Source organism: Harpia harpyja, chromosome 5 (assembly GCF_026419915.1).
Source record: "Harpia harpyja isolate bHarHar1 chromosome 5, bHarHar1 primary haplotype, whole genome shotgun sequence".
Lineage (NCBI taxonomy): Eukaryota > Metazoa > Chordata > Aves > Accipitriformes > Accipitridae > Harpia > Harpia harpyja.
In genome coordinates this window covers 54443659-54463437 of record NC_068944.1, presented here as the reverse complement: position 1 = coordinate 54463437, position 19779 = coordinate 54443659, and the positions used below count along the sequence as shown (strand labels likewise).

The following is a 19779-nucleotide window of genomic DNA, read 5'->3' as shown; positions in this document are numbered from 1 at the left end:
TTTTGCTAGATTAAAATGTAAAAACAATCTTTGGTGGACTTTTATTCCTGTTGTTTACATTAACGCATTAGATGATAGCAACCTATAGTATTAAATAGCAACCTCACTAAAACCCTTTGTGGTGAAGGGAGGCAAGTCTGGACATTTCAGCACATCCTTTATAAAAAAAGGTGAGGCAAAAATGCCCTTTGGATTTTGTAAACCTTCTCTGGATGTGATGTTGAGATATTGAATTTGTAGTGACATGGTGAAGGCAAATAGCACAGCAATCGGATGACCGACAAGCCCTGCCTACGCTTTCCATGCAGCAGTTTTCTTTTCACCTGTTATTCCCAGGCTGCTGCTGCAGTTCCACAAAGGCACCAACCTCAAAAGGCTGGAGAAGCAGCGAAACAGTTGGGTTTTGATTTCTTTCTTTCTTCAGTTAAGAATCACTGCATGTAATATAAATCAACATCAACACCTGCAGTCACATGAACATAATTTTCTCCTAGAAGACAAATTAAAGGGCAGGGGGTTTGTGCCTGAAAATTGTGCAAGCACGTTGAACACCAGCATTATCCCACTGGTAAGTTACAAGCTCCAAAGAAGTTTGTAGGGAAGATTCACTGCAAAGAAAACTTGCTCAGGGGAAATCGTGGGAAGTCCATCAATTTCAAACTTTAAAGTAAACCTTGACAAAAGACTCAGCATTGACTGCATGAAACAATCCTCGGCAAAAGGAAAAAGAAAGATGAAAAGCCCTGCTGCAGCAGTGTTACACACTGCAGTTTCCAACCACAGCTTCATACAACAATTCTTTTGGCATCAGGGACTGCTGTTCCAAATTTCCCTTGAACCAAAATTCTAATATAAGTAAGTAAGTGCATTGAGATCAGCCAATTTTCACCTGCTTGGGTGACGAAGGATAATGAACCCATAAGTTATACATTTCTTCCACCCAGCTGGCTCAGGTTTGCTTAAAGCTGCTTTAAACTTCCAAGACAAGAAAGTTTTTCATTCCTCAAATAGCAGCATCTCAGACTTATTGTATGTAATTGGTGGTTCTACTTTTTTAACCACTACTGTTTGATTACGTTAGTGCCTGCAAGAAGAATAAGTCCTCCCTGCGCTGCTTGCTTTTGGCTTTGTAAATTGTGAAGATGCATATCACTAGTGACAGAAATTGAAACTGACTTTTAAAAAAAGTAGCTGGAAAAAATATTTGAGGGCAATGAGTATTTTAAAGACAGTTTTAGTTTCTCCTTAAAGTACAAAGAAGAATGTTTTTATAAACTAAGTTCTGTTGTGATTTCCTTTAGCAAAGAGATGCAGTTAATACCATGTACCAAATCTAGAGCTGGGGTCAGCAGGTGAAAAAGCAAGTAATTGATGTATTAGGGAGTTTGAAGACTTAGTTATCAGTAAACTGTCTTCTTAAGCCACTGGCATTACTTCAAATTTTGTCTTTAATTTATAGCCTGAGGAGTCTTCAGTGTCCTTAATTGTATCTACTAAGAAAATTGAGAGGATACTAGATGAGTTTGTAATAAAACCAAACATAGAGGGAAATCCTCTGACATTTCACTAACTTGTAAGTGCTTTATGAGGGATGACTCCTAATTATTTGTACTAAAGGCTCAGTAAGCACCAGGAACAGAAGCAGAATATGTGAGATTCACATAGATTTCTGTTCGGGATAGTGAAGAAGGGCAGGACCTAGTTCTGTTTGCTGAATTTTCTCTGAATTGACTCCAGTAGGGCTTATTTCCTGAGCCATAAGAAAATTACTTTGGATTAAGAATAAATTAGACACTTTAATAAACTTACTCTGCAGTTTCATTATCCTAACTCTTATTCTTGGAAAAAAAAAAACCCCAACACTTCGAATTTGGAATATATTCCCTTTCCAGGCTCATGGTATTACTATGCACGATGGTTTTTGTACTTTGCCCTCGATGTTATTTTCTAGAAGTCTCTGTGCAGAACTTTGAAGAGAAGCATTTACAATTTCACATGCAGAGGGTCCAATTTTTTAACCATCAGAAAGTACTCTACATCTCCAAGATTTCATCTGTTTTGAGGTCAAAAACCCACCAAATTCTGATGTCTTTTCCATTCCAAACTGTGCATCAGCCACAGTGAAGATGGACTGCAATGGTATTCAGATTTCAGCCAAGCTGGAATATTATTTAGCTGCAAGGTTAATTCACCTATGGAGCGTAAACTAGAAGATGCCCAAACCTCAGTTGTTTTCAGGTTATGACTGAAGATAAAAGATACCTCATTAGAACAAACAGTGTCCCACACCTCTGGCCATATCCACACTAGCAAATAGACCTTTTTTTTTTCATTTTTAACAAATTAAATCTTCACAGAAGGCATACCTTTAGGGTGTGCCAAGACCACCCAGCAAGATGGTTACCGAGGCAGAATTAGAACTTGGGAGTTCCTGGTTTATTGTCTTAAGTTAAAACCACTAGACTGAGCTTATTCTAAGGTGAAAAAAAGTGGCCAAAAAGTAAACTTTTACAGCATGGTAGTAAATTTAGAGCTTGTTAGAATGTTGGAGATTAATGGCAACAGGAGGATTTTTGTAAAAATCAGGATAACTTTGGGGAAAAGAAAGAGTCTAATGTAACTGCTTGCTCTGCTACAGTGCAGAACACCCGACGCCATCTGCCCACATTTGCAAATGTTTTTAAAGAAATTCCTACTGACTTGACCAATGCTTATCTGAAGCTGCAATCTTTGTTTCTTCATATTTTAAGCCAGTGTAAATCAAAGGAACTCTGGGAGATCCTCCTACAGTTATTTTAAACTGGGCTGATCATTTTTTTCCATAGAGAAATCTAAAAGTGATAAGTTAAAAAAACAGGTATTACTTTCACTTTGTTAGTTTACAACAATGAAGTAACATAGGTCTTTAGCTGGTCAGCAAACTGTTTCTGCAAATACTGCAAAACTCTTATACTTCTGTTTTAAAGGATCGCCCATTACTGTGTGAATAAACACTGTGCAATAAACAACATATTGCTACATTTGCAACTTCTCTGAAGTTTGCCAAATCCTGATGTCTCATATAATCTTACACCTCAAACCGGTTTAGAAGTATTGTAGCAGCAGCTCTGAGACTAACTGCTGCACAAACACAGAGCAGTAATGTTTTCCCCATTCATCACTTCACAGATGAGGGAAGGAGGGATAAAATTTTCGTTGACACCTAATAGAGCACACACAGCAAATGTTTACTCAGTTCTTCTGCTTTGAAGATACTGTCAAGTGCTCCGCTGACAGCCATTACTGTTCCTGCTTGTTTAGACACAGCTCTGAAATGCAGAGATATGGAACATGAAAAGTATCAGACTTCAGTGATTTCACAGTGTGATGACAATGTTATATATTACAAATCCATTGCAAATCCAAGTCTAAAAGACATAAAAGTACTGCAGTTTGAGCTATAATTCAGGCTATTTGGGAGGAAAATAGAGTCTGTGACCCTGATCTCTTCCTGAACTTCTAGCATTTGGAGTGCAAAAAAAAGTATTCACCTCTACATGGTCACCAAGCATGAAAACTCTCCTGTCATTCTCGTTCTATGGGAGTATGGATGCAAAGGACCTCTGCACCCAGTGGGTGAGCAGAAAGATTCTCCATGGCAATCCAACATTAGTTGTATAGAAAGAGGTCAGCACCTGGACTCTGGTCAGTGATCCTCAGTTCTCTTTTCTCTAGATGAAGCCTGGAGTGATCACCCTTTCAATGGGACCACAGGGCAACCACTCGGGCTGAGGTGTGTGGCTGAGCTACCCATGGCTCATTTATTATTTGTTTGTCACACGAAGACATGGTGTCAAGAACAGCTGTGTCACACACTTCTTGCAGAACATTCCCAACAAATGCTTCTGGTCTTCACCCCATAAATTCAAGCTTACATAGTCCTGGGAATATAGAACACCCAGCATGTTATCAAATGCATAGGGGATGGAGAACCCCCTAACCAGAGAGCCTCCTGCGGAGCAGCCTCTGCTGATACCAGCAAGCACTGTTGGGATTTTGCTCAACAGAGAAGGATATGTACATTTTCTCTAACTTCTCCTTTGAGTTCAAGTGAACACACGATGTCAAACACCTGAAATGAGATTTTGCTCAATCGAAAGTAGAAGTCTACACTTCTACAATGTCTGCTTCCTTCTAACAACTTGGAAATTAATCCTCTCTTCATGTTTAAAAATTTGTTCCTGTTGATAAATGGATTAATTTTTTGTAACTTACGTTGTTGTTTAATACATGTGATACTTATACAGAGTTTACTGAATTATTTCATTTATTATCTTCTCATACCTACAGAGACACTACTGTTGATGAGAGGAATGAAAAGAGGTTTCAACAACTGCACATGCCAAAACCTAAGTTCAGCTATTTAACAAGCTAAAGGTATTTCTGCATTAAAAAAAAAAAAAAACAAACCAACAAAAACCCACAATTTCATCATTTTATGAAGATCTAACATGACCAAATTTTTAAGTAAATTCTTCTACTGCTCATACTTATCCTTCCAATAAGCTCACCATATAGCCAGAAGGGACTCCTGCTTGGAGAGACAGCAATACTAAAGCTAGGCTGAGTTCCCAATAGAGCTGTATCCTGCTTACCATTGCAAAAAAGGCATATAGGAATTCACACTAGTGTATATTTTCTTCTCGATGTTTCATGTTACAGGTTCAGGCTACATTATAAAGGCTTAAAATAACTACTACGCAGAATTCAGCATTGGGAATCACTGCTGAAGAGAAGCATGCATTTTCTTGTAGATATTTATAGCTTTCTCTGCTTCTATGATGAGCAATTTGGAGGGGTAAAGCTGTCAACATTTTATTTCCATTCAGAAACTATGCAGTGATTTATGCCTGTTAAACTGTCCATGGTTAAATGACTCATGACTCACTTTCTAGTAATTCCTTTTATTAAACTCATCTTACTGATGAGCTAAAGCTTGATAATAGCCACAGAAAGAACAGCACAGCAATTTTATTTTAAAACGTGGATATTTTGTTATCTGCTTTTGAACAATCATTAGCCTCTACATTGTGTATCATATTAAAAGCTGTGATACCTTTCTGTCCTAGTGATAGAAATTTAAAGTAAAATAAAAAATGATGACTTGAAGTGAAAAAGAACTGGGAAAGTTGCTTTTAAGTACAGGCAATGATATGAATTCTCTGCAGCTGTATCACTGACATAATATCCCTGGAAAAAGCAAAAGGTATAGATAATTTAGGATAAGTAACATACTGAATAATCACATTCACAAAGGTGAAGTCAAAATATTCCAGAGATTATAACACGAGTCACAAAGAACCTCAGGGAAATCAGAGTTTCAAAGACATTCCCAAAGATTCGGTCCACGCACAGGACATCAGTTTTATCAAGATGCATGCAGCACTATTATCTTAATTCCTACTAAGGCTAAAGAATATAGTTGCCACTCTGTAAATCCAGATTTTTTTTTGGCAACTTCTGCTTATAAAGTACATGCTTTGATAAAAAGCAGAAATGAAGTTATCTCCAAGGTAAGAAGGCTCTTCTCTGTTACATATAGAGAGGGAAATGTGTGCAGGCATGCATTAATTTGTTTTAAGGTTAATATAAATGGCACAAGCTTACTTGTTTTCCTTCCAGAAATCACTAACTTGGTTAGCTGAGAGAAAACACAGAAATTATTTTCTCATTTCTCTCCCTTAAATTTGCAGTCCAGTGTGTTGCATATGATCAGTCAAAAATGTCACTTTTGTACAAAATTTTACACTTCAGCTTCAAAATTATCTCAGTGGTATACAAAGAAAGTAGCAACTCATTTATGGGCAGCACAGCTTGGCTGAGTGTCCTGGTTTCAGCTGGGATAGAGTTAACTGTCTTCCTAGTAGCTGGTACAGTGCTATGTTTTGAGTTCAGAGCGAAGAATGTTGATAACACTGATGTTTTCAGTTGTTGCTCAGTAGTGTTTAGACTAATGTCAAGGATTTTTCAGCTTCTCATGCCCAGCCAGTGAGAAAGCTGGAGGGGCACAAGAAGTTGGCACAGGACACAGCCAGGGCACCTGACCCAAACTGGCCAACGGTGTATTCCATACCATGTGACGTCCCATCCAGTACAGAAACGGGGAAGTGGGGGGCAGGGATTCGCCGCTCGGGGGACTGGCTGGGTGTCGGTCGGCGGGTGGTGAGCAATTGCACTGCGTATCATTTGTACATTCCAATCCTTTCATTATTGCTGTTGTCATTTTATTAGTGTTATCATTATCATTATTAGTTTCTTCTTTTCTGTTCTATTAAACCGTTCTTATCTCAACCCACGGGTTTTGCTTCTTCTCCCGATTTTCTCCCCCATCCCACTGGGTGGGGGGGAGTGAGTGAGCGGCTGTGTGGTGTTTAGTTGCTGGCTGGGGTTAAACCACGACACTGAGGTAGGAACTTCTGTATCCTAAACTTCACTTCAGGACCGACTGGCTGCATGGCTTTTGGAAAACCATTTGACATATTCTCTTTCCCCATACTGCCCCACTGTATGGCCACTGATTTTGTGAAAGAGACTTAGCATATGTGTGATGGTCAAAAGCTGTGAAATGATATATATAGATGGCACTGTGTGCGACTATTTTGCATACATAATTGTCCCACATAATTCCTGGATGCAAAGTACTGTACCATAGTTTAAAATGGATATGCCTAATGTCCAAATTCTATCTTGAAATGGCAGTATCTGGTGGAGGACTATATCTTTTTGTTTGTCATGACAAATAGTAAATGCAAGTAGTAATGCAAATGCGAATAATGCAAGTAATGTAAATGCAAACAGTAATTACTAAAAGACACATTTTACCGATGAATTCTCATGCAGCTAAAAGGTGTTAACTTCTTATTCCTCTCCTCCAATCAAACATCACCTCTGCTATGAACTTACATTTTACATGCATCATGTATTTTAACACAGTGTTGCTAAATCAGGCTACACCAAACACCACTACCAACATTTAACAGTGAAACTGAGGTAGGTTTAGGTAGTGTTCCCCAACTTAACCAGCAAAGCAGAGTAAAACATTGGTACTTGAAGCCACAGTTCCTGCCTCAGTGTTACCTTGCCCTGATTTTTGTGGTCCCTCCTCCAGCGCTTCCCTCTTTGGTTTCCATAAACCTGATTTTCACGTAGTTATGTAGAAAATCATGACTGGTGATGAAAACTCATTACATATTGATCACAAAGCTCTGTCTGGCAGTAACATAGGCCAGTGATAAAGGCAAGTGGTGGCCTGGATGGAGCTCTCACCCATGTGCTACGTGTTGCTCTTCAGAATCATCTCAATCACGTCTTGCAGTTCCTGAGCCCCAAGGCACAAAATACACAGATTTTTTCAGTTGGTTAGTCATTCCTATTATCCATATCACAGTACAGATGATGAGAAAGACGGAGTGAAAGACCAAAAAACCCCAAGAAAATAGAAACTTTACATAAACTAAAGGAGGTTGATCTGTCCTGAAGTGAAATCAAACTGCAAGCTAAACACAGAGCTGGATATAAAGTTGTCATCGAGGTCCCTCCTCCAAGGGCAAAGAGGATTACTAAGAAGAGAAGCGCCTAAAAGCCTTAATCAGGTGCTAGCACAATGTATTTATTAAACAATTGTAACTACAAATCACAGCTCCATAGCTGGCCAAACTTTTGTGCAAAAGGGCTGGAGCTTCCAGAAGTATTGACCATGAAAGAGTATGGTGTGCGTGTGGACAGTGCTTACGTGCATTTGCTGTAGACAGAAGATTACAAAAGGTCTAAGTTAAAACATTTCCATAAGTGTGGTGCAAAGATAAAATGGACTGTGCACAAAATAATATTCCTTTCTATTATATGTGATCAGGCTTTCTTATCATTTAGCAGAAAGGAAAAAAAAAAAGCAGCAGCTTCTCTTCCAGAAAGTCTTGAATTTTCCCATTGAAGAGCTGCGATGCATGCATCATTAATTTCTGTGCAGAAAACATTGTTCACTTCAACCAGCAATTAGTGGTAACATTTCTATCCTGTGCAGTGATGAGATTTTTATGCTAATCATTACACAGCAGTAAATTAATCATTTGGGCACATTTAGATGGTGTGTATATTTCATGAGACAGATATAGATATCAAGATCAGTTTGATATTTACTCATGGTAAATGGAAGTGTCTCAAATCGTTATGGGGGAAGCATACTAACTAAATATACAGCCAGAGATGTTTGCAGTGTAGCAGTGGCAGAAGCACTGCTTCATCTCTTGTTCCAGGAAATAGCTCTCTTTCTTTGTTTTTAGTTATTTTAAGGGAGGTAAAAATCTTGTGGGATCACATAGAACTGAATCATTCAAAGAGTCAGTGAAACTCCAATAATATCTCGACACATGAAGGACAAAAGCACCAACTCGGTTTCCTATCCTGCAATTCTTCTTTTATTACTGGCAAAATTACCTATGTTACATTATGCAGTATTGAAAAGAGACTTTTCCTCAGCATTTGTGCTATAGTCTAGTCGGGTAAATGAATTATGTATTGGCCTCGTCCTTCTGTAACTATGTCTGAAAGCTTTGAATTGTAGCAGAAAGGAAGGCTACCCAGGGGCCTTCCTTCTCAGCAGATGCAAGAGATATGTAATACCTTGAGGAAAATGTTTATTTGAAATTTAAATTTTTGACATATATTTAAATACTACTGCTGTTTTTTCAACTCTTAGCTCACAGATCTTTGCAGGCAAAAAACAACCTAGTCCAAAGCTGATAGTGTTTTATTTTATCAGAGGGAAATGTACACATGGCCCCTTTATCTTAGAATGTCACCAAAATACTTATGAAAAACACAGATTTATGGCAGCTGACCCTGACAATAATAGTAATACAAATAATATCCTTAGCTATTACTTTCTCAACTGAAGTTGAGAAAAATCTCAAAAATCAAAGGTGGCATGCCAGTGGAAAGCAAAGTTATGTTGGCTTACCTGGATCACTTCAGAAGAGCTCTTGAACTGAAAATCGATCAGCCGATATAAGTTTAATTGCCACCAATTGAAACAGAATAATTGCTACACTGAGCAGGATAAAGATGAGCTATTGCACAGAAGGTACAAAATCCCACTGGGAAAGGAAAGAAATTTATTAGTATCTCTTCGTTTATGGAAATTTTTGAGAGAGGTACATCTGAACAGGCAGGTTATCAGGACAGCACCGTGAACAGCTGAACTTTTAGGTCTGAGAACCATTACAGATCAGATAAAAAAGAACTAGTGATTCAAAAAGACAATGTCTTAATGAAATCTGTTTTTACATGTAAAAAAATCTTTGTTTTTCAATTTGAGAAGGAAAACATTTTTAATGTCACTATTTTTTTACAAATAAGATGGCAATTTTGATTTTTGAACTTTTTTTTCAAAATCCACTCTGCAAAGCTTCTCTCTAGAACTATGTATCTGAAGTTGACGTGAAGGTTAAATTTTCTTCAGGGGCATCACAGTCTTAATTTTTATGGCCTATCTTATGTAGCCTAGGAGCCAACAAGCACATCTTGGGATGCGCCGTGGCGCAATGTGCATCCCGCAGCGTTCTTCTCCTCTGCAGAGAGTATTCTTGACTCCAGAGATTCTCCATTTGACTTGAGGCAATGGAGAAAAACACAAATAAACCCTGTTTCCAAGTAAGCACAGGTTAAGTTTTGTAACAATAAATGTAACTTCATGGAAAACCCTTCTGAATCTCTGACGTACAAAGTGGCACACCTTGAGGGAAAAAGATGTGGAACGCAGTTCAGGAAACAGTCAGTAATATTCTGTGAAGGTCAAAAGGCTGGATTTAGAGACAGCTGAGGATCTGTCAGTGGTGAGCACCACCAGCTATGCTGTTGTCAAGCAAATCAGAAAAAAGAAGCATAGGCATCATGCCTTGAAAGCAGAGGAAATTTTTGATAACTTTATTTCAATACTGTTTCTTTAAAAAGAAAGAGCAGAGTATCTCCAGGCAGCTTTTATGTTCCTGAAATGATTTGGAGGGAAAATTGAAATATTTAATAAATTTGATGTAAACCCGCTATTATCATGGTAAACAGATATCATGGTTATTAATACTATAAAAATGAATGGCTCATCACTCAGCTATTGCTCAGCTACAGAGCTGATTAACAGCACCAGGGACTGCCTGCCACGTGGTTCAATACTCCGTGTTGTTTGTTACATTAGTTGTCTGGTGTTGATTATATTGCAGCAGTTATTCACATCAGTAAGTTTGCTTGTTGTAAAATTTAAAAGCACAAACAAGGATCATGTCACAAAGAAATAAGCAGAAATCATATGCCTTAAAATATTCCCCAACACCAGTTACATCTTCTCTACAGATACCCCTGAAACTCATCTGAATATTCATAATCTTTGAGCAGGAAAAAAACCCCAAACCAAAACCCAATAAAGTATACAAGAATTAAATTCCCAGATAAATTCCTTCATCAAAGTGCATATGTCCCAGCATCCTCTCGCCTGGCTTCCAGCAGGGGAGAGGATCACCGCAAGAGAGGGGCAGCTGGGAATGGCTTCAGGAGACTGAATTAAAATCTGCTTTTACACTTCGTTTGGATATCAGCTGGCAGGTAGTGAAGGTCACAAATTACAGCTGTGATGCTGTTTCTGAAACATCATGGCATTTCAGAGAAAAACTGCCATATGAAATTCTCTGCATGTCACTACAGCAAGTATTCCATCAGAAAGAAAAGGACACACACGGCTTTCCACAGGGAGGTGCCCAAAGAAACACAGAAGATCTGGGAGTCCTGTGGTTGGCTTTCTATCTTCTATGTCCTGGTTTATCTGAGTCTTGCATGAAACAACCTTTAGTAAGATTTAACAGCAGGAGCTGAATGAACTTTTAAAAGCCCTATTATTTTAGCATTTTGACCATTATTTGACCATTTTACCATACATTACCATTAAAACAGCCAAGATTAATTTGTCCTATAACCTTAAACTACACTATTATCTTAGAGTTAAAAAAAGGGGCTGTTTTATTAAGAGTACATCACTCTAATGCATAGAGCAAAAGACCAAAACCAAACCCATAAATATGAACACTAACTCAATACATTAATTATTCTGATGCAACAAATTTATTTGGTATATTTTTCCTGCTGCATAGGATCACTTTGCGTACAAATGGTTATTATATCATAATCAAAGAGGTATCATACGTTCATCAGAAATTTTAAAAGTACTTAAAAGAAGAAATTTTAAGTGAAAAGCACAAAAGGAAGACATCAAAACAGCAAAAAGAAACAGGAATGTGTAAAAGAGCATGTGCTTTGACGAAAACAGACATAATAAGGCACAAAATTAGGGTGAAAACCAGAATTTCCCACAGCTGTAGACCACATGCATTAGTGGACTCACAATCTTTACTGAAGAACAGAAATCCTCTTTCTTGGTGTTTTATTACCTTGGCAACATCTCCTCCATGTCAGCAATCACATAGGAGACAACAGTCCAAACAGCAGCACAGAGATTCATCTGGTTTGGATCCTGAACTGTCATCGTGTCCCCTTGAGAATGATGAAACCAGAAGTATTTACTGAGGTCATCACGCAAGCTGGCACCTACAGAGAAAAATGGGCAATATTCCATTATAGGAATACAAATATTTAAAGAGGAATATAAACTTGAATCCATTCCTGGGCTGTTTATGACTAAATCCACATGCAACTCTATAAAGTTCCATATAATAACTGCACAGAGCCATGGCATGTGCAGTTTGTAGGTTTTAGGTTAGTTGACTTGAGTGAGCGTGAGGCAGCAAAAATTCACACCGGGGAAAAGCCAACCTTCCCCTGGGAGACTCGTTTCCTCAGCAACAGTATACATCCATTTTCCTCGAAGACTACCAGAGTCCAAGTAGGAAAATCCCTACAGGAACCTCACACGCGGCGGCGCTTCCTCCATTCTTCATCCCGCTGCTCCGATGATGAGTTACGACTGAGTGATGGATCCTCTCCTTGTGTTGGGGAACGCTTTGGAATTTGCTTTTGCTTTTGAGACTTTGTTCATCGCAAGGATATGCTGCTTCAGAGCAGTTTTCCATATAACCTGGGGTAACCTAGATAGCCCAGGACTACATTACCCTCTCAGTCAGGAGTCCTCATCAGCTGGGGCAGAAGCAAGTTGGGTGAAACCACAGTTCTTCCCATTCAGGAACAACTGACTTCCTCTGAGGGCACATGGGCAGGGAAAGGACTACTCTTCCCCAGGCCAGGTGGGCTCAGGGAGCACAAATAATGCCAGGGAGGCATCACGCAAGGCCCCAAGGCAGACCAAAGCCAAGAGGAGCAGGAGAAGCTGCCACCACACCGGGTGCTGCAGCAGAGATGCTGGCGGTGGATTTTCACCCTGGCCATTCTCTGCCTGGTCCAGTCCCCACTGACCCTGTCTGACCCCTTGTCCCCTTGCAATTTATTCTCTCCCACTTACTTACCTCTGCCTCCTGTTCTCTGGTTTTATGCTTTGTTTTAATCTCAACAACCCTTCCACCATTAACAGAATTCCACGCCAAATTTTGAAAGTAAGTAAATGTGATATTTACCCCCACCACACTGATTCACTGCTTGCAATTCCTTTGCGTTGATTCCCTTGGCCTGCCCGCTCATCAGGCTAGGAGGTGCACAGCTCCCAGGGTAGGACCCACCTAGCACGACAGGACCTCCTCCTGGCTTGGTCATCAAACCCAGAGAACAAGCACTGATGTGAATTCACAAGTAAGAGCTATGGGCCCCCGGCAGAAACACAGACTGAGGCTACTCCTACCATGCCAAGTAAGACAGGAAAAAACCCAGGATTGTTTGATTATAAAGATGAAGTAAATAAATTATTCATATATTTATTTACACGCAGTGGAAATCAGTATCAGATGATGAGGGCTTTGATAAACTCATGTGTGCTCATAAGACTTACTGTTATGATTTTTCCTGGTTTCCCTGAGATGCTTGAAGCCTTTGAAGAGAATGAAAGCAAAATTTCTCACAGCATAACTGTACATTCCTATAATACATATCTTTTGATCACTTGTATAGTCATTCAGGACAGAGTCCGGCTCTCACTGTGGTTAACAGGCATGCTTCTATTGCTGTAATGGGGACTGACTTGGACTGCTTGTTTTAGAGAGAAGGAATTGTTTTAGAGAGAAGGAATAGAAAGATAATGCATTTTATAATTCCATCCAAGGTGAAGATCCCTTCATAAGAGAGATGATATGCAGAAAGACCCAATGCTGTAGCATACGGTTATACGGTATTGGGATTGATTTTAAGAGGCTCTTCTTGCTCTTAAGAGACTTGTTTGCTACTGACTTGAAGCAATGCAATCCCACAGAAGTCACTGGGTAGGTTACAGGTGCTGAATCATGTTCCACTGATTTTAGCATTGAATTTATGCCAAGTCATATTCACTTTTAAAATTTGATTCTGAATTCTTTTAAATATATACAACCATAAAAGGGTTGAACAATGATAAATTCATTAACTGATGGACTTCTGCACTACACACACATTACAAGTTAAGCCACTCAGGCAAACCCATTACAATTTTTGAACACTTTTGTAAGGCTCAAGACAAAAATTTAATGCCTGGAATTTGTCATAGACATCTCACTAATCACAGTAACTATGGATTTACAGAGTAGCATTTCATCTCTGTGAATGGAACAAGGATAAACACCCATTGCTTTGTAATGTTTAACTCCCTGAAATGCTGAAACAGATTTGTTTCTCTAAATTGATTTTAAAAATCGGAAAATGATCTGACTTTTGCATCAAGAAATTACTGTGCAAGAAACATCAGAGTGTGCGAGTAGAGAGAATATGGAAGGGTTCCTAAACTGGCTGTGCTGTTTCTTTCATCTCTTGGGCTAGAATTGAAGTCAGTGACCTGCAAACATCTTGTGAGACTAAGGAAAAGACCCTAAGAAAGCAGTTTTATCCTACATAATTAGAAACAAAAGTGAAAATCCATGTTCTTGGCTTTGAGCAGAAGAACAGTTTACAGCCGAGGGCCTCACGCAAGCCTCTAGACATGAAACACCCTGGGGCACAGATATGACTGCAAGCAATTTTCATGTCTTCTGCTCCAAACTTGAGACTCCTCCATGTTGATGTTAGCTGCCCGGAGATATTTATGGCTTCCAGAGGTCACTGGGCTACGGTAAGACACTGAATAGTGTCTTACTCCCTTTTGCCAGTAAATGCATCCAGGACTGAGATCAACCCCTGCAGATGACCATGAAGAGGGAAGTTCCGTGGGGCTCTGCAGACTGCAGTCATGTTGGGTTACCTAAATAAAGTCCATGGGATCCTACAGCCCCTTTTCTAAAAAACTAACAGAAGAAGCAATGCTGTGAGCACAAGCGCCATCCTACAGAAGGCAGGGGCAGGGACAGAAGAATTCTGCATAACGCTTCAAACAGTGAGGTTTCAAAGCACATCAGCTGGCTGACTGTACTGTACCCTTGATAGCCACTGAATTATTAACCCTTCTCAAACAAAACCTGCCTGAAAGCCAAGCATGCCACTTCCAGAAGCTTGGAAGAAACTGGAACAATTCACCTAGATACAAGTTTAAAAACTCCAGTTGCTAACCATTTTGTTCTTTCACCTACCATGGATCTAACGGGGTTTTTTGTTGTTATTATGTAACATTTCCCTCAGGAACAACAGCCAGTAACAAATGGAAGTTTATTTTTGCCAGCTACATAAGCTTGCAGTCAAGTAAAGCAGATGAATAGCCAAGTCTCATAGACCTATAAATTATTCACCCATCTCCATGCTAGCCACCTAGAAAGGGGATAGTATACAGCCTTACAAGAGTCTGAAAGGTCTAATTAAGTACTTAAAAATCCTCAGATGGGAGGTATTATGTAGGTAAGTATCTCATATTTAATTCTGATTTCCAGGTGGAACCAATACTCAAACAGAAAAACAAGCGATGGGCTGGGTGCTCCACTGTCACATTTTATGCACTTTGCTGCTTTCCTGTGTTTGCAGAGCAAGAACACCCATAAAGAAAAGAGGGATGTTTGCCAAACAACCCTCTTTAATTGTCCTTTTTCAGTCTGTTCACATTTACAGTGATGCGAATCACATGAGGAACACTGCTGGGCAATAAGGAAATCAGTGAGAAACTGCTTCTAGCTGGATATAGTAGGTGTTGTGGCATGAAAACAGGGTATGTTAAAAACCACTGCCAAAAATGCTGTACTTACTATTTGAATGCATCAAAAATACTGGAAATAAAAAACTGAAAATAATTAATAATTTACATCTTAGGTAAGATAATATATAGATAATTCATAGTTCCATTTAAAAACCCTCTTTAGTACAGCGGTGCAGTTCAGTTACCTAATGGCAGCTACCTAATGCCACTGGTGATCCCCCAGGTGCCTGGTAGGACCTGTTGACATGGGTCTGATGGAGGGACCAGAGAAGATATATCTCATGTTCGGCCCAGCTGCTGGGGCCAAGCAGTCCACTATTCAGTAGCACAACATGTGTATTTTGGGAACTTAAAGCAGGGTTCTCCTTTTCGCAGCGAGGCACCACCTTACTTGCCCTTTGTCGGAAATAGTGGCATAAGTAGGGTCAGAGGGAAACGCTCAGTAATGCCTCTAACTTCTCAGGCTGGGCTTTCTGGTTTCTTTGTTGTGGAGGTTGCGGGTTTTTATTTTGTTTTGTTTTTCTGCTTTCGACTCCTGCGCTCATTTCCTTATACTTGACCGATTAGTGAGTCTGCATCCTCAGCAGGCTGCAGATGAAACCGATTTTGTCCTTAGGTTGTAAAGCAGGGCAGTGCTTGCCAAACAGATCAACTTACTCCATAAATGTAATAGTTTTAAAAACATGCGCAACCAGCAAATGCTCTTGTGTGATCAAATGCCTGTTGAAAACCCAAATTGCACTGGGGGGTTTGGGGTGATACTGGTGTCATCTGAGCTGACAAAATCATTAATCACAGGGGTACCCTTAGCACAGCAGGCAGGTGTCCTGTGATCAAATCCAGCTCCTAGGAAACATATTGATCCTAGGTACTGGAGGTCTGCTACACACAGTTCAACCAGTCTCTCAGATATTATTTACCCCTTCTCCGTTCCCCAAGTGCTGCACCTTCTTTTAAGACTTGCCATCTTCCAAGCTTTGCCACCAAGTGCAAGTGTTTGTTCATGTGCCGATTCACTGTCATGCAGCTGTGAGAAAAATAAGGGAACGGTATAAAACTGCACCAAAGCAGTCCACTGCTTTTTGTTTTATTAATGTGAATTCCCAGAAGCAACAACCAAACCTAACGACTGTTGTTTGTCAACCTTCTGCTGCTACCGTTGCCAACCCTGCCATCCTCTCCATTTGCCCTGTTTGTGACTTGCCCAAACATGCCGTCAGGACCTTGTCTCCTAGCCCCAGATGGTGGCTACCTCATGAAGCAGGAGTAAGATACACCACCTCCTGTGCCACTGCACCAGGGCCACCATCTCCAGAAATGGCATCTCTCCATCTACCCATCTGGAGCTCCTTACTGGAGTCCAGCACAGGGCCACTAAGACAATTAATGGACTGGGGCATCTTTCATATGAAGAAAGGCTGAGAGAGCTGGGGCTGTTCAGCCTGGAGAAGAGATCTGTATAAATACCAGATGGGAGGGAACAAAGAAGAGAGAGCCAGGCTCCTGTCAGTCCCACTGACAGGACAAGAGACAATCACCACAAATCAAACCACATGAAATCCCATCTGAATGCCAGAAAACACTTTTTTACTGAGAGGGTGGTCAAACATGGGGACAGGTTGCCCAGATTGGCTGTGGAGTCTCCATCCTTGGAGATATTCAAAACCTGAGTGGACATGGTCCTGGGCAACCTGCTGCAGCTGACCCTGCTTGAGCAGGGGGGCTGGACTAGATGAGCTCAAGAGGTGCCTGCCAACCTCAACCATTCTGTGGGATTCTCTAACCCATGGTGCCATTTCCTTGGCTCATTCAGACATCTCTTATAACTGACACACCATAAACAAATTCTTCAATTCAAGCTCATTCATGTCTTCATTTCATGAGTCTCTGCATAACCAGCTATATTTCATACGTGGTCTGACGCACTACACAAGGCAAGTAAAAGCAGCTGCTTTGGTAATGGATACTGACAATGTATTTTCAGTAATCAGCTGTGTTAAGAGTATCTTGATGAAAATCCACACGCACACATTGAGGAATTCTGAAAAACTGCTCATCCCTTCTAGCTTCTGACCTCAGCATGAAATGCACAATGTGAACGTTAATTAGCTGATGACCAGAATATTTACCTGCCTTACAACATGTCCACATTAAACACCGACTCTTCACACATTAATAAACTGTCTGCCACATTTTTTTCTTGCCAACTTAAGAAGATGTGATGCTGCTACTGAGGTAGAAGGATAAATGAACCACAAAACGAATGATGAGCGTGTCAATGATGACCACTGCTTCTTGTCAGTCACTGTCAGGCACTACTGCCTTCATATGCACTGCTGTGGTAAGTCACCATTAGAATTAAACTCTATTGCCAGATATTTAAGCATTAAAATTATTGTCATTGGTGCAAACAATGACTGGGAAATTAGTTATTGATTATCAGAATGATTACAAAGGCAGTTTCCATAAAACACAGATGTCTTCAAGGGGGAAAGCATATAGTAACTACAGAGTATTTTTCCAGTGTAAAACATTCTGCATTACATTCTGTCCTATATTTTGTTTCTTTTCTTTTTTATAACCCAAATAGCATTTAATTGCCAAAGGAAGCCAAATGTGAGTCTGGAAGTCAGTACACATTTCCCGTACAGCCCTATCAATGGCTTCCCAGTTGTATTTGCTTTCAAGTAAACTTCACAACACAACCATTTCATGAAACTTTCAAATATGATAGGAAATTCCCCAGTGTTTGTATAACCTCTCTTGGGTGTGCTGGGTCTTCAATATTACAGTTAGATCTTTGGGATACTGACCTCTATGTGTACATTGCCATATATAGTGAAGTTAATATGCTAATGAATTACAACAATGTATAACTTTTTTAGGTTTCATTTTACAGTAGTCCCTAGAGGAGCTGCAGAATTGCCACTCCATTTTACACAGTATATATACGTCTCCAAATAAAAGAGACTCCAGCTCAGAAGAACATACACTCTAAACAGACAAGAGGGACTGCAGGATGAGAGGCATGCAGAGATGAGATGGCACATTCATTTTCTCACAGCAGCTGAGAAAGAAATAGATGCCAGACATCTGAGCCTAGGCCAGTGCCCTGTTGAGCAAGCTGTACTACCTCCTAACAGCAAAGCTGCAAATGCCTTAACAACGGATGTTTTCTCAATGTTTCCAAAGTTTGTGAAGCTAAAAGAAAGGCTTTGCAAGATAACACGTATGTATCTCTTGCATCTTCCAAGTACCTATGTGTTCAAGCTTCATCTCCCTGTGAAGACAAATCTCCATACTATCAAAGGTACTGCTTGTAGTAAGATGTCAACACAAAGATCTGATCTGAAACCTTATTTTTATTTCTGCAGTGATTTTCCTGGCTACAAAAGACAGATTCCTTTTTTCCCCCATCTATTAAAGATTGCTTTTGTTTCCTGCTTTTTCCTTAAGAAACAAGAAAAATTCCTTTACTTCATTATCAAGTTTATTCCAATCTTGGACCTTTTTAATGCCAATGACACTATGCAGGAATATACTAAAAAACTACAATGCCTTGGAAATAAAGCAAGACCTGATGAAATATATGTCCTTTTCCTTCACGTCAAGTGCTTAGAATTAGCAAAAAAAGAGGCAAAGGGATACACCACAATCTTCTATGCAGTTAAAAACTGCTATGTACCAGGAAAGCATAAATACTGAAGATAAGAGCATTCTCCTCACACCAGAGTGCTAACTCAGCTTTGTGCTCCTACACACCCTATGAAATGGGGGTGTGGAGGTATACATATGTCCATACAGTAACAGAATCAATAGCCTCTCACTTCTCATAGCTGGAGCACTGCTGCCCCAGACATTTTGAAAGGTCAAAACTGCAGGGCAGAGGTGGGGAGACACATGATTTTTCCTTCAAAGGATGTGTGTCAAAGAGCTACCAAAGAAAAAACAGATAAAAGATATGAACAGGAACATAATTTCTTATTTTTTATTTTCATTTTGTGTCCTTCTAAAACCCAGCAAAGTCACAAATCTTAAGTGGTCAGGGAGTAAGCCTGTTGCAATGGTAGTTCTGTTTGGGATGGGTTGGCTGGAAGCCTCCCCCCGTGCCACAGCATCCCCATTGCTGCAAGCCCTGTGGAGCGCTTGGCTGCTTGTGCTAGGTGTTGCACAGATGTTTTGTGAGCTGCTGTCGCTTAATCACAGTCTTTGGAACTATTACTGTAATGAAAACCCAATTATTGCAGACATGTATTGCATGTATTTTGGTGCACATATTAACCTCTTCTTTCGTGGGATAACTTTTGTTGATGGCTGGCTTTAATGCCAATTATTTCATTATCCATTTTTCAAGTAAGCAGAAGCAATAGAGAATGCTAATGCTGTTTAGTGGGGCGCTGACAGCATTAGTTCTCCTGTCATTTAGTCTCAAATGATGAAATTACAGACTAAGTTGCTTGAGTTTCATGGCTACAGACACTGAAATAGTTTCCAGTACAGAGCTTATAAATAACATCAGAAGTCCTGCTGTTTCACCTCCTGAGTCATTCTCT

The 19779-nt window shown here is 39.9% G+C and overlaps 1 protein-coding gene across 4 annotated transcripts in view; it reads right to left on the bottom strand.

Moving 5' to 3' along the window:
- Positions 1–11119: 11119 nt before the first annotated feature.
- CPQ (carboxypeptidase Q) overlaps positions 11120–19779 on the bottom strand; it is a 166595-nt gene continuing 157935 nt past the window's right edge. For all 4 annotated transcript variants that reach the window (XM_052788674.1, XM_052788675.1, XM_052788673.1 and 1 more), the window contains exon 8: positions 11120–11625. In XM_052788674.1, coding sequence (XP_052644634.1) covers positions 11465–11625 — 161 coding nt within the window. In that variant the 3' untranslated portion in view covers positions 11120–11464. The remainder of the gene's footprint in view (positions 11626–19779) is intronic.